At 43.3% G+C, this 16,323-nt stretch overlaps 1 protein-coding gene across 6 annotated transcripts in view; it reads right to left on the bottom strand.

The window, feature by feature from the left end:
- PTPRG (protein tyrosine phosphatase receptor type G) overlaps positions 1–16,323 on the bottom strand; it is a 538,241-nt gene that overhangs the window by 80,870 nt on the left and 441,048 nt on the right. For 3 of the 6 annotated variants that reach the window (XM_083600381.1, XM_083600382.1, XM_083600383.1), the window contains exons 9-12: positions 13,604–13,788; positions 9,237–9,345; positions 7,701–7,750; positions 5,389–6,292 (exon numbers count right to left, since the gene is read on the bottom strand). In XM_083600381.1, coding sequence (XP_083456507.1) covers positions 5,389–6,292; positions 7,701–7,750; positions 9,237–9,345; positions 13,604–13,788 — 1,248 coding nt within the window. The remainder of the gene's footprint in view (positions 1–5,388; positions 6,293–7,700; positions 7,751–9,236; positions 9,346–13,603; positions 13,789–16,323) is intronic. The other 3 variants (XM_083600384.1, XM_083600385.1, XM_083600386.1) reach the window with 1 other exon arrangement.

Raw genomic sequence — 16,323 nt, 5'->3', positions numbered from 1 at the left:
CGGCCCACCCTAATGGGCTCCTGAGAATGGACACTTGGTTAACGTAACATAACAGATGATACATGTTATGAAGTCACCTTTCTCTGTACCAGAATGAAAATTCTCTCCCTTCCTTTTTAGGCATTTTATTTCTCATTCTTCCAGTAACATACAGGAAGACGCCACAGAACACAGTACAGTGGTACCTCAGGTTACATACGCTTCAGGTTACATACGCTTCAGGTTACAGACTCCGCTAACCCAGAAATAGTGCTTCAGGTTAATAACTTTGCTTCAGGATGAGAACAGAAATCGGGCTCCGGCGCCGCCGCGGCAGCAGCAGGAGGCCCCTTTAGCTAAAGCGGTGCTTCAGGTTAAGAACAGTTTCAGGTTAAGTACGGACCTCTGGAACGAATTAAGTACTTAACCCGAGGTACCACTGTATTACCAGAATTCCACCATGCAATGAACACCCATCCATTCAACTGGAGGACACTCATGAGCCTATGGGAGCATGAAACCCTGTGTGCAAATGGATCAATGCACACTGTTTCCAGCACAGTACAAGCCATTCAAGTATAAATAGCGGAAGCATTTTACTCACTGTAACGTGAGAGGAAACAGCAGCATACGCTACTTTCCATTTAGTTGCAGGTATTTCTCTCGCTTCCCTCTACACCTTAGTATGTCCTTTTTTTCTGTTGAGACTGGCAACACTTTTCTACAGTGTCATATTGTGTATACACAGTCTGCCAGCAAAATCTGGTCTGATTTTCTTTTGTTTATCTGCATGCAAACTGTCTTAGTGATTGCAGGCTCCTACACGCGGCAGTGCAAAACATTCACGAATCACAAGAAATTATAACTTAATAATTCTTGCCGCATATGGAGAATGGGGGGGAGAGGGAACCCACACAGATGCTTAATTATCCTAATGAGGTTATTCCCAAAGGCTTTTGCACAACCTCAAGCTTGTTTTTTTTAAAATTTTCTGTACAACTGAAATTCAGACAGCAACACTGAAGGCCTAGGCGTACAGAGGCTAAATGAGCCTCAACACACAAAGGATTGTCTTGGTGACCATGTCTATTGAAGGGAAAAGATCAGAGCGTATCAGGATAAATAGGGGAGAAAGGGAGGGAGGTGGCAGTATTCCAATGAGGCAATGTCCAGTCACCTATTGGTTTAATCCAGGGGTCAGAAAACATTTTCAGCAATGGGCCAGTCCACTGTCCCTCAGACCTTGGGGGATGGACGGACGGGGGACTGTACTATATTTTGAAGAAGTAGAAAAATGACGCAAGAGCACCATGAGCCCCGGTGGCTGCTTACCTGTGTCTTGCGAGCAGCAGGGGCTGGTGGCAGCAGCAGTGGAGGGATGATGAGCCGCACCCGAAAGGGGCCCGGAGAGGGGCTGCTTTAAATGGCGGCCGCTCAAGCACTGCTGCTGCTGGCACCAACAAAGCCCAGCCCCCTTCCTCCTCTAGGCAGGGCAGGGAGAAGCCAGGAGGAGGGAGGGAGGGAGGGAGGAGGTGCCGCTGCCACGTGAGGGAGAGGAAGAGGGAAAGAATGTGCGCACTGGAATCCCACGCAGCGATTCCCAGACCGTCTGCGGGCTGGATCCAGAAGGCAATTGGGCCTGATCCGGCCCACGGACCTTAGTTTGCCGACCCATGGTTTAATCCCTGCAGAGTATAGGGAGGGGAGAATCTGGCTAGATTACTGTGATCTATTCCTGATGTACACCTGGAAATCAAACATGGGAATCCTCTTGATTTTGACAATTGCAGCTGCTTTTCTCCTTTCCCCCTGGACTCCTGGTTTATTTCTCCAGACAAACCCATGAGCCATAGAACAAATCTTGGCTACAGTTTATGGTTTGTCTGGAGCGAAAGAAACCATGATTTAACACAAGGCCAAACTATGGCTCAGTTCACAGCAGCAGAACCAGAGAAGGAACAAAGTGGCTGTGCTCTTCCCTCTGGGAACCTGCACATTTGCTTATACTAATCCATAGTTTAGCTTATATATGCAAATGGGGTTACTGGCAATGGGCTTCACCAAGCGAAAAAGCTCTTAAAATGGCTCCATACAGTGAGCCATTTCCTAGCCACCAGCTCATCACTCCATGTAGTCAGCCCTCACCATGGGGTTTCTTTCCACACCACCACCAACCGTTCCTATCGGCAGTGTGCAGAGGTTCAACCGCACAGAGGTTTACGGTGGTCTTATTGTGTGAGAAGGCCCCAAGCAGCTACTGAACCACCAGTGCTTTCACCAGCATGAGAAACTGAATGCTTGGAAGATACAATTTGTAAGTAATAAACACAAGACACACCATTAGTATGACAATTGCTAAACATTTATTTAGCAGGAAGGAAAGCAACACAGTACGCAGAACAGATGTAGGTACAGGATAGACATAATTCAAGTTAGACAAGATGGTATGCGAAGGCAAAGAAGTGAGCTGAGAAAGGAGCACTAAGTGTTGCCTTGTACCCTAAGCCCCTGTTCAACACTCCTGGCAGATGGGTGGCATATAAATAATAAAATTATTATTGTTGTTGTTTAGGGTTTGAAGGACAAAGAGATAAGGAAGAGGGAGAAAGGCATTATATAGGGTTGAGATTTGGGGCTCCTATGTGGCCCTCCAGATTTTGCAGGACTACAACTCCCAGCACCCCTGTCTTCTGGCCATGCTGGTTAAGGCTGATGGGAGTCAAAATCCAGCAACATCTGAGGGGCCACAGGTAAGATTCTCCAACTCTGCTCTAATGTGTACTATTTTGTCTTTGTGGAACTTTGGGGATGTTTGTATCATTATCTCTTGCCACTTGCTTTGTGATTTCATCTCACTGAGCTGTTTTTAAATATTGCACAATGCCTTGAATGTTGGAAAATATTTTAAAACAAACTTCAAGCAAATCAACAAACCTAAGCTGTCAAAAAGTAGCTCCTGACTTTTCTACTGAATGAGTAGAGAAGAGGAAGGAAAAAACAGATAACATCACTGTCACTTTATCCAGGGAAAGCTGGTCTCCCCTCTGTGGGTCTATAGGAAACTGCAACTGTTCTGGAGGAAGCTAACTTTTTTTGGTTGATGGGCTATTTTCACTCCCAGCCAACCTTCTGGTGGGCATGTGTCAGTGATGAGTTTGACCACCCCACACTGTCACATGCATTTTTTTGGATGCACAAACACGCTCCCACACACAGAAGACATAACCACAAAACTCCCCGATCTCAGTTGAGATGTACAGATCAGCTGAGGGTCATCATCCCATCACCATTCATCCAATGATTGACTTTATGACTGGGGAAGGGGACATTTATATCTTCATCAGGGTAGTGGGCTGATTGCTTTATTTTCTTTTTACAACTAATAAAAAGAATGGCATCATTTGGTGGTGGGGATTGCTTAGGGGATGGATTAGGTCTCCCCAGATGGGGAATGGATCAGCAACTTCTGAACAATTCCTTCCATTCATTTCTTCAATGGATGCAATTTTTCTTCGATATATTCCTACTGCCAACTTCCAAACAGGACTAAGTTATAAGACCATGGTGGGTGGTAAAATCCGGCAGTATATTTGCTCCTTTCCCATTTTGGGGGACTCTGGGGTTTCCCCATAGATTCTCAGGTATTCAATCAAATGGGACTGAGTTCTTCCCACTGCCAGGAACACACTGGATAATTATTACTCCTCCTCTAACAATCAAGTATTTAAACAACCCATTTTTAACGTTTTAAAAAATATTACTAATAGACCAATAATTCAAGTCACATTTAGCTGACTATGTAGCTTCCAGGATCATATGTGGAGGTGTGTTTGTGTACATGTATGCAAGACTGGCCCTTCATTAGCCCTTTTCAAATGCTGTATGGAGGATAATGTCAGAAAAAAGAGGCTGGGTGCCCAAGTCAGTATTTCATTTTTGAATGTGAGCTCTTTTAGAACTCCTGGGCGAATGCCATCTTATCTGGTTGAATCACCCCTCCCAAAACCAATGAATTTGCTCCAAAATCTCTTCTGTGCAACTTTTTCTTCCAATTCACCATCCAAGAAGAATTGTTGGAGTGTGGCTTCTTTCCTATACCCTCTTTGTGGATACAGATGCAAAGAACTCATTTATCCTGTCATCCTTGAGTGCTCCTTTTACACAGTGGTGGTCCAGTGGCCCTACTGCTCCTTCGGCAGGCCTCCTCTATACAATGTATTTGAGAAACAAAATTGCAGGTTTTAAAAATATTTTTTTACCTCGTTGCACCCAATATCCCTTTGTTTTACATACAATACACCTGGCAGAAATTATGTTCTTGAGTTTTCCCCAAACCGACTTGGATTGTACTTCCGCTTTTTAAAGGATGTCTTCCACTCTTTTATTAGCTTCTGTGCCTTCCCACCCCACTATTGTTTAATATGATTTTATTTAACAATATTGCCTGTGACTAAAAACAACAGCAAAAGAGGCAAAGGACAAAAGAGGGTGGAAGAAAACAGGAGAGAAAAAGTGCAGTAATTTACATTAAGACTTCATAAGCAGATTGGTGGGAAGAAATCTACCAGCCTCTGAGCTCAATAAACAGAACACTGATGCACACCCAAACTCACACCTACACAGAGAGAAATTCAGGCATGCAAGTAAATTGAGAAACAGGATACCTAGTTTAAAATTAGCCAACAGGAGGAAGGTGTCACCCCCGCTTCTCACATAGTAGATTTGCCCATATACTGAGTGGATTTTGAGTTCTGAAACCAAGTACAATAGCACTAGAGGACTGCTTGTCTTGTTCGCCAAATAGAAACTGTCTAGAGTAACCCAAACACTGATTAAAGTGGACAGGGCAAGGGGGTGTTGTGTGAAGTCATGAACTCAGGCCACTATAAAAGACACACAAATGAAAAGAAGCTTGGGAGGTGTGTGGGTGGAATCAACTAAGGCTACTTAATACGAGTTGAATGTGGTTCAAAGTATGCCTACACCTATTGCAGTTATGCCATTCTCTAGCAACATTTGGGGTGATGCTTCCAATGCAAGCAAGATGAATCTTCTTAGGAAGGTGTGGAGAATTGTCACAAGACACAGACACTCCTACACAAGAACTATTTATTTCCATTCAGGGTTTATGACATCTATCCTTCCTTTCGCCACCCCAGATCGGGATGCTAGGTTCCATGCTGAAAAATTTAATGTACGAAATAATCATGAGCACAGTAATTACAAAAGGGTTTGCTAGAACGTGTAATGAAGTTTCCTGAAAGCATGAACCCAAGTGTTGGTGCTACAACACTTCAAAAGCAGCCGAAAAGCATCAGTGACATTTTGTTGCGATGAACAATTTCTGACACACTTCCAGTCCCCTGGCCCCCCACTTTCCCCTCCCTGGTACCTACACAGTTAACTCACCTGGATTAATGGTAATAAATCTGTTCTCTTTTGGTAAAGGTGTTGTTGATGCTGTCTCTGGTCTTAATGGAATTTCTCGAGTGTATTGTTCATTTGTGTATGCTGGTGGCACTTGGGTGGAAGGGACTGTTTCGTATTGAGAGTCTGTTTCCGTATCTCCTTCTTGTCCGGGACTCCTACCTGTTGGGAAAATGTTTTGGCTTTGCCCTTGATCAGGTATGGTTTTATTCCCTCCCTCCGTAGTCCTGTTGGGAGCAAGAGTGGTGTCTGTAGCTTCAGTGTTATCCTGTACCTCGGCAGCCTCCGTCGTAGCATTTTTCTCCCTTTTTTCCGAATCCTTTTCTCTCTCTTCTTCATGCTCTCTCTCCCCATCCTCGCTCTCGCTCTTCTCATCCTTTTCCCCATCCTCTGCGCCTTCATTGTCTTTTGTGAGGGCGGAATCACTTTCCGGGGCTGGAGAGGAAGATAAAGCCTCGGTGGTAGCGAGGACAGGCCTCGCCGACTGTTTATTGGTCGAGGCAGATGTCGGGAGGCGAGTTGGCCAAACGGTGCTAGGAAAAGAGGAAATACCACTACTGCTAAACCCAAGGCCTGCAAGCAAAGTGCTGGTGACCACAGAGGCCACCGTTGCCTGGCTCCCACTGGAGGAAGGCCCCATTCCAGTTGCCATGGATACAAAGGAAAAGGGGAGGCCTGAGGAAGTCCAAGTAGAAGATCCAGAACTGATGGGAGCCATGTCGGCTGATGGTGCAGGAGAAGCTGTAGGCTTGAAGAAATCACCAGGGGGAACAAGAGAAGAAAACACAGCAGAGAGAGCATCAGTAGAGGTACCTGACATGCTACCTCGGCTCTTTTTTCCTTTTGATTTCCTTTTCTTTCCAAACACTCCATTCTGCCCATTATTCTGTTTAAATAAGACAAGTATATTTAAACAATTGTGGTTAAAGCTAGCCGGCAAAACAACACAGAGATTCACAAGACAAAGACAACAGAAGGCTGAAGACAACTATGTTACGACTGAGGCCCAGCTCAAATCAGAACCAGAGTTATAGTTTCCTCCTTTAAGATCAAGGAAGGCATAGCAATGAATTTCACAGTGGCATTTGGGTTTATTCCCTCCCTCTTGATCTACTCAAGAGTTAAACTATTCTAAATCCAATTGCTTTCAGTAGGTGAGTTTAAGCAACAGAGGCTTAAACAACACAGAGATTCACTGTGTGAATCTGAAATAAATGGGATTTTGAAAAATAATTCTAGGTGGCTTGCATAGACACGTTTAAAACTTTAAAATAACGCTATATTGTTTTTCTGCATCTCTGGGGAATTTCCACTTGAATCCCATTTTGTTGAGATATTTTTTACTCAGCTCCAACCAATATAAAATAATAAGTAAAACATAGGGCCGTGTAGTGCATTTGCTATATTTTACTGCTCCATTATAATTTTGTTTGGATGTAATTTTCATTATGTTTAGCACATAGTAAAATGTTATTATGTTTAGCTGGTGGCACATCCTTACCTACTTCTTTTAAAGAAAAAAAGGATATGACCCACTCCTCAGTTTTAAATAATGGAATACAGTCTAACAGATCAATCAAGCAGAAAAGGAAAAGGTATGAGAAGGGTCTGTAGATTTTTTAAAAAATATATTAATTTAAATAATAATTAGTTTGATTAGACCTACAAGTTTTACTTCCCTGATAGTTTCATCCTATTATAAAGCTTCACCCAGTTTTCATTAATCTTATGCTTGCAATAGAAGGAATTTTTAACATCATTCTAGCACATATCATTGATGTTTAGAATTTTTTACTTTTTACTGCTGATTGTGCGGCTGCTATCAAAAGCCAGTTCCAAACAGGACTAAACAAAACCAAAAATAAAATGGTGATACTATGTTCTCACTCTTTTGATTCACATCAGCAGGTTCCCCTCAATTAATTACAATGCTCTTTGGTATATTATTCAGTGTAAAAACACCTTCCCAATTTATTTATTTTCAAAATCCAGTTTCACTAACTTGCCTTAATTTTACACTTGCCTTAATTTAACACATTCAAACATATCAGCATAGTCCTAGGATCATAATTAATATTGATCATAATTAATATTAATATTCAATGATGAAAGACAAAAAAAGAACTCTTTATCAAAATCATTTGATTCTCTGAATTTTAATCAGGACGTTTACCGGTATATCAGGACTTAAATCAGGACATTTACTATATAACGCTGCCACCTGCTGGAGAGAACATTGAAGTATTTTTTTAAAAAAATGCTTTTCTATTCATTCAATGACTCATGTCACTTACCACTCCTGTTTTCACTATCCTGGTCCCTTCAAAAATTCGAGTAGTATTAGCTGGGGAAGGAAAAAGTAATAATAATCCTTAAGTGGATTAAGCTTCAAACAACATTAAACACTATAATTTTATGTTTTTATCATTTCAGTTTCTAGCCTAACGATCCCAGGGTGAGTTACAGTAAAAAAAAAAATTTTTAAGGCTCCAATAGTCTGGATTCAAAGATAAATAAATGGCTGTTTTCCAATCAATTGTTTTTTTCAATAGCTTGTATTGAGGCAGAGGGGAACTATAAACAAGCTTATTCCTTGGAATGAGAATTGAGACTTCTAAATACTGTCCCCTACCCTTGCTCTGCATTCCCACAAGCCAGCAATGCATACTACAAGATTATGGAATGAATTTCCTATCGTTATACTTTTCCTGCTTTTCCTGTCAAACTATCTCTTATCCCCTCCCCACCCCCAGTTCTGCTACCTCAGTCTTTAGGCAGTCAGGGGTCAACACTTGTAACTGGGCATGTGTGGAGATGCCACCACAAATGATAGTATGCCTTGTGTAAATATAAAATGGCCGTCGAGGGCCCAGTCCGGCCTTGTGCGAGGGAGGCAAGCTTCTGTTTCTGGAATTAAAAGTTCAATTATTACTGCTGACACAATTGCCTCAGTTTGGATCTGCATCTGTGTCAGTAGAAACATTGTCAGGATTATATCATAGGAGTGGCTGAACACCCAGCTGTGTTTCTGTGTCTGCAGCTTCAGACAGGCAGACATTTTTGAGGATCAAACTCTCCTTCCTGAGAGGTGTATATGATTTTAAAATATTTAAGCTCTCCCCATGACTTGATCCGCTTGAATACAAAGAGGCATATACTCTCTGATAGCTACCAGCTTTTTCTTTTTTCTTTTAAAGGGGATTGTAACACATTTCAAACACAGGAGATGTGAGAACACGTCACTAAACCTGAGCACGGGGTCATAAGAACAAGAGCACTGTTGTGAATGCCAGTGGTCTTTTTTTTCTTTTGCTCTGCAAGAAAAACACTTCCACGTTTTTCAACATCACAGCCCCATTTGCAATGTCAAACCCATAACAATACATAGCTGGTATAGTTGGGGTTGGTATATGACAGCAAGCGTTAGCCATAGGAAGAGGAGTAACAATTTTGCAAAATTTGCTCTTCCAGAGTTTTTTTTAGAACATTTAAAGAACTTTTTAAAGTACTTTTTAGCCCACTCCATTATTTTTCTCGGGATTCATATAGCATCTGAAGCATGCTGGATCTGCAACAATAGCACTGGCCAAAGGTCAGTTCTCTCTCCCAATTTGGGATGATGGAAATGAACTCAGTGGTTTGTCATACTGTGAATCATGTCAGCAAAGTTTTCTCTTTCAATTGCGTTTCCACTTTATGCGATTTTATAAAAGCACTGTTCCTAAATACCATGCCAGCTTGACCGCCCCTCCCCCCGACTTTAAACTCTACGCACTTTTCCCTGGCCAAGGGAACATTACAAGAGAACAGGATAATTGCATGGTTTTTACCTTTAAAGAGCATTGTCTGGCTAAAATCACTGCGCATGTCATTTCGGCACACTGCTTGAACTCTGAACAGATAAAGGATGTCAGGTGAGACATGGCTAATGATGGCTTTCTGTTTAAAAAAAATAGATATTATTCAGTTTTATCCCTCCCAACTGGATTCTGAACGATCAGTCTGTAAAACAAACAGAAAACTTAGAAGAGAGTTTACACAAGGGGCAAGAGAAACCCACCCCCGGGAGCAGGATCTGCATTGAGGAGAAATGCCAAAAGGCACAGAGGAACATACAAATTCTGCAGGATTTATGCAATTTTGGGGGCAGAAGCAAACACCAGCCTTTGTTTACAATAAGCAGTGGGCACCAGATGAAACTAGCGGTGAGGGGATCTGTGGAATCATATAACCCAGCCATGCCTGACTTCAGAGTGTTAGAGGAGCATCTGTCTGCACAGGAAGAGGCAGTGGCAAAGATCAGCTACCATTTAGCAGTTGCCTTTGTGAAGCAGAGATGCCACAGGGGAGTGTGACTCAAGCCCAGAATACAAATTTCTAGGTCGCTGGAAGGAATGCACAAGGAATGCACCAAGTTCAATCATTCTGTTCTAAGGTGGGGAACCCTTTTAAGCCCAGGGGTCATTATTTCCTTCTGGACAACCTTCCCACACTGACAAATTCAAGGACATATTCCAGCCAGGCAAAAACATTCAAAGCAGCTCCAATAGGGGATGTGGGTGGGGACGAGGTCTGGCCTTGCAGAGATTCCTGAGGGTCAGAAAGAGAGGCTTGAAGAGCTGGATGTAGCCCTTCAAATGCTGTTGGATTCCACTTCCCATCAGCCCCAGGCCACCACAGCTACTTGTCACAGATAATGGGAGCTAGAGTCTAACAAACATGTTGAAGACCACAGGTTCCCTAGCCCATCCCTGCCCTAAGGGGACCAAAAAGCATTTACAAATATTTATACAATCTGAAGAGATACCAGAGTTTTGTAACTGGATTTGTAATGGCTCTTAGTCAATCAAAAACAGCAAATAATTTACAAATTTTCCAAAAATAAAATGATAAAAGCAGCTGGTAAACAGAATTTTCAAAGTATGGAGGGAGGCTCCAGATTTCTGTCCCTTTGCCATATTGTCATAATGTATCAGCTACTAAAGGTCTGTGTGACCTTCTGACTTGGCTAGCCTCAACGTGACTCAAAAGCCAGGACAGGCCTCATCAGAAAAAGCTGACGTGTGCTGGGTGTCTGTTAACCACATGAAATCCTTGTCTGTGTAATCAAAAGTTTGCTTTTGCTAGGCACAATGGAAAGATTATTCTAGTTGCTCTTGCAGAATTACTTTTTGTCAGAAGGCTTTCTTTGGGTCATGCACTCATCAGAGGATTACCTGGAGACGGACCATGTGAAAACTAGAATATTCCCTAAAACTAGTCTTTAAGCGACTTTAAAAAAATTGAGGACTTTTTCACTGGGTCCTTGGTTCACACGTCATGTCAGGTCGCTTTGGAAGGTCAGAAGACCCTCAGAACACAAGAGCTGAAGCCTCCCCCCTTTACCCATGAAATTCCCTGCCTGCCAAGTTCCTCATTTTCCTCATCTACAGGAAGACTCCTGGTTAAAGGTAAAGGGACCCCTGACCATTAGGTCCAGTCGTGACCGACTCTGGGGTTGAGGCGCTCATCTTGCTTTACTGGCCGGGGGAGTCAGCGTACAGCTTCCGGGTCATGTGGCCAGCATGACTAAGCCACTTCTGGCGAACCAGAGCAGCACACGGAAACGCCGTTTACCTTCCCACCGGAGCGGTACCTATTTATCTACTTGCACTTTGACGTGCTTTCGAACTGCTAGATTGGCAGGAGAAGGGACCGAGCAACAGGAGCTCACCCCGTCACAGGGATTCAAACCGCCGACCTTCTGATCGGCAAGTCAGGAGTCTGCAACCTTTAAGACAAAAAGAGCCACTTGGACCTGTTTCCGAAGGAAAAAAAACGGGAGCCGCAAAACCATTGCGACATTTAAAACAAATATATCTCCGGAGCCGCGATCTGACAGCGGGCGGGAAGGTGACGTCGGGACAGTGCGTGACTAACGCACGCAACGCCCCCATGCGACGTCACAGCCAGTACAGCGCCCGCCACAGTGGGGAGTGTCGGGGCGCACAATGCGCCTCCTCCCCTCGCTGGTATCCGCCCCGGAGCCGCGGCAAAGGTGTAAAAGAGCACATGCGGCTCCGGAGCCACGGATTGCAGACCCCTGTCCTAGGTTCTGTGGTTTAACCCACAGCGCCACCTGCGTCCCCAGGAAGACTCCTGGTTAGGTACTCTTTTATCACTGCTACTTTATTCATGGTTGAATATTATACCGTTTTCTAATCTGCCCGAAGGACCCAAGGGTAGGGGGAAAACCTATTTGCTCCTGTGGATGGGCAGGCATAAAATAAATCCTTTCCTTTTCAAGGCTCCATTACTTCTTGCCGCCCAAAAAGTTTCAAAAACAAACCACTTATCCATCTCCCATGCAACTGTGATGTGGATTGTTTGGGCAGACATTTTCATAGGGTAAGCGGGTGGAGAGAGAGTGTGTGTGCCTTTCTCCCCATGTAAATCATCCTCTCCACCCCCATCTCCAGCCCACCAAATAGTTCTAGAAGAACAAGACTGAGAAGGAACAGGGAGGAAAATACACATGGAGTAGCAGCTGAGAAGCGCAGGGGGTAAAAAAACAAAACCACCCCCCTCCCCTGTCCAGTTAGGCAGCCATCCTCTTGGCCACAGATTGATGCTGGCTGGAAATCATGATTCTAAAGTGCCAATTATTATAGCATCTGTAATAGCTAAGCAATCAATTCTAAAGCAATGAAAATGAATGGAAATTGTGCAACAGCCATTCCTGGGGGACTACACCCTATGTTTGTAAGTAGATATTCTTTCCTGATTAATGCACTCTGTTCTTTTTACTAATTAGAAATGGGGGTAGGAGGGTGGGGGAATAATCTCCCTTAAGAGTGCGAAATGATGACAAGTTTGAGATTATAATACAGCCCTAACCTTGGGCACCTTTCAGAAGATTGCTTTCTGATTTCATGAAGCACATCACTCCCTAACGTGACCCAGATAACAACTTCTAGTGGGGGGAAATTGAAAATATAAATGGAAATTAAGTAAAAGAACCTCAATCTAAGGGAGAATAAGACATGTATTATTCTATAAACTGATTGAATGGTACCCAAGGAGTGTGTAGTTGCAAAGGAGGAGAAAAGATAACTGTCATTAGAAATTTCACTCATTGCGGCTGCATTTTTATGTGCATATACAATTACTGATTTCATTATTCCAGAAGCTTGCTTTGATTAACAATAAACTGAGCCCTTTCAAAATGGAATATGTCACTTTCATTCTAGACACATGGAATTTTAAAGGCTTGTACAGTTATCGCTTGCCTCTGCTTGGGCAGCAAGTTGAACGCCAAGTAGATCCCACCTTAAGTGCTAGACCAATATTCCAATCCATATAGAGTGCCCCGATTTGAGCTTATGTCTCTTCTCAAATTTAAGCCACCCATTACAAAGGTACATATACTACATGTATAGCCGGCTCCAAAGGCCAAATCCTGCGAATGGGCAATGGATCTGCTAACATGAACAACCTCAGAATATAGCTTATCTCCTATTCACAATAAGGACCATTAGAGGGATTTGCAACTTCTGCCATAAAGTGGGATGGAGAACCTATGGGCATTCAGATGTTGTTGGACTCCAACTCCCATCACCCTCAGCCAGCACAGCCAATGGTCAGGGATGGTGGGAGTTGGAGTCCAGCAACATCCACAGGGTCACAGATCCCTTAGTATGAAGCAACATGCAGGGAAGCAAGTTCCTTCCATCATCAAGCTGAACTTGTTTCCAAGCTGAAGGGTTAGGAAGCTGCTTCATAATGCATCAGTTCACTGTATTTTAGTATTTAGTATTGTCTACACTGACTGGCAGTGGCTCTCCAGGGTTTCTGGCAGGGTTCTCTTCTGGTCCTGGAGATGGCAGGGTTGAACTTGGGACCTTCTGAATGCAAAGCGGATGCTCTATCCCTGACCCTACGGTCGTTCCCCATAGAGGTATAAGCGCAATACAAGAAGACGAAGGTGTTTGGCCATTCCTCCTATACCTATACAAACCAAGAATCAGATTCAGATGTTTTGAAGTTGTGGAACAGTGCACAGATACCAACAAACACCATATGTGTGTTAAAAGGAGTTAGGCAGAAAGCATCCATTCAGCTTAAGACCCAAGAAATTAATCTCCCAGCCGTCTACTGAGGAAACACACAGTAAGGCTATCTTAACGCTAATGGCAACTTCTGATGCTGTGGTTTTTACCAGGTCCTTGTCGCTGTCCTTGGTGAAGGTTTTTTCCTTCTCATCTTCGTTTTTAGCCCAGCTGTAGGAAATCATATAGTTCATAATGGGAGGGTGGTAGATCATCTCCGGTTGATTCCACGTCACCAGCAAGGCAGTTCTGTTCACTGGCTGCACTTTCATGTTGACAGGCGGAGTACTGCAAACTAAGCAAAAAAGGGGAACAAATAAATATGCCATGCCTCTAAAGCGTCGGGAGAAATAAAAGTCTCCTAAGCATTAATTTAGAAGCCCGGTCTAATCTTGAGTGGAAAACACTTCACTACCACTATAAGCAGTTATTGCTGCAACCTCTCTTGCTTTCTTTTCTACCTCCCTCCTTCTCTAGGGACTTTTCAAACCATGACAGTGAGTCCACATCTTGGTCCCACAACAAGGGACAGGAAAGCATCACTGACGCTGGGGATTCAGGGAGGCTTGTAACGTATGAACTGCACCTGTCAGGGCCATAGCTTCTAAAATTAGCTCACCAGGAGAAAATACAAGACAGAGAAGAGAGCCTATATGGTTCGTTGCTTTGGGTAGTTTATACACACCAATTACTGAAAGCCTGCAAGAGCAAACCCTTTCTACATGTTTTCAGTGCATATGCCAAATAATTGAACCGGAACTGCATACATGTCTTCGGTGTTGTGGTTCCTGATAAGAACCAAGAGACTCATTATTATTTTTAACTCCTCTTGCTCATCCCCGGCAGCTCACTTTTAAGAGTGTCTGTCTGGAGCAGAAGGGACTAGTCTTTTTTTTTTTTTTTTGGCCCAGGGTCCACATTCACCCTTGGCTAATCTCCCATGGACTGTATGGCATTGGTGAGTGTAACTAAAAATGGGTTTGGCCAGCCAGCCCATTCTCTCTCGTCTGCAGATACCGCACACATGCATGAGACACACAGCTGCCCTCTCTTCTCCGCTCATCTGTGCAGCTCAGCCAAGGAAAGGAGTTATCAACCCTTTTCTGTTCATCAAAAGATTGCTCTGATGACTGGGGAGGGTGCAATTTGCATTCCCATCAGGTAATGTTTACTTGAGCTTTTCTTTTTGCTGCCACTGGCAAAATCGTTGAGGTCTCAGGAGGTGAGCAAAAATTTGCTTGTGGGGAGGCTGGGTCATGTCCCCAGACTGGGTGGGGTGGGGTGGATGAGTCATCCCTGCTTTGGATGACCAGCTATGCTTAAGGTTAGTGGAGAGTAAACAGTTCAGCGTTCTTGAAACAGCATGGCACTAGCACAGCAATGTGTCTGGATCCCCTGAGCACAAATAAATACGTTAACAAATGAAAGCATTGATAAACGATAATACAGGACTTTATGCAGAGCTATGCTGCTTACAAGTGCTGAAAGCCTGCACAGCAATAGCAAATGATTTCTGAGAGTGAGGAAGGAACTGGAGACAGTGATCATGATGAAATAAGGGAACCTGAGGGCAAACCTATCCGTGCTCCAGCTGGACAGCAAATTAGTGCATGCCTTTTGTGCGAAATAAGAAGTCTGCCGATTTATAATGGCTGAATCAATTTTTTTTCTTAAGCAGCAGCAACAGTGTAAAGGAAATGGAGAACACTAGGTGGCACTAATAGGCTATTGATAAAATGCTGTGCTTTCCCTGCAATAAAGAGAGTTATTTTTAAGCTTAGGAAACCGTGATTCATGAACATAACATCAGGACAGGTCCGCAAACGTTCTTGCCAAATTTTAACCTCAGAGTCCCAGAGAATGCCAGATAATGGGGTGTATTTGCTGACTGTGGGAGTTCAAGGTTTCACTCACCGTCCTACCGCATACGCAGAGTGCCTTTCATGCATTCAATACACTTCCCAGTGATCCTTGCCAAAGTCTTTTCAATTAAGCCGCCTATTCCTATCGCCTATATTGCATTCAGAGGTCATGGTGAAACACTGTAATGGTGATACCTCATGGGCTGGGGCAGATGTAATGCATAACCGCAGTTTATGGGTTGTGAGAATGGCATGGAAATGCCCAGTAGAGTCCTGAACTGAAGTCTTTCAACCAGGCAGTGTTACCTGCCATGCTGATCTACGATACAGGGAGCTTGAGGGAATTTGTGAATGAGAGAGGGTAGATGTTCATGATTTTGTGGCCCACTCTTAAATCATGGGTGCACATTATCTCTGCATGCCATTAGGGTTCGACTATTTCCATTCTGTGTCCGTTTCACATATTTTCAATCAAGGTGTCCATTCTATCCCAATTCTGTAGATTAAACACACCCACATAAATCACATTTATACTGTATGAATTTTCCCTAAAACACGCATTATTGCATGCATTTTACTCTAAATACGTAGTTGGACACCCCCTCAAAAAACTACACCTTTTGTACACACCGTTTTTAACTGAAACTGCATTGCAAATTTGCAGAGGTTTGCAGTCCTACTTGATGCCTGCATTTTTGAAAATGTTTTAGTCAAAACACTGCAAATTAGACCTGTTTGCTGAAACATGGGGACCAAACCAATTTCTCCCACACGCTTGCTTTTGATCCCTTATTCCATAGGTAACTGTCAGCTATGTCTCCACCTGCTTCCTAAATCCACAGTTAAGCTAATCTGGAATGTCAAAGACTTTTAACGGTAGGTCTGCAACAAGCCCACACAGACACCTATAAATGGCAACTGCTATTTTCCCCAAATATATTCTTTCATATTAAATAGCCACATCAATT

This window comes from Podarcis filfolensis (assembly GCF_964270895.1).
Source record: "Podarcis filfolensis genome assembly, chromosome: 2".
Classification (NCBI taxonomy): Eukaryota; Metazoa; Chordata; class Lepidosauria; order Squamata; family Lacertidae; genus Podarcis; species Podarcis filfolensis.
This window is presented reverse-complemented; position numbering and strand designations above follow the sequence as displayed.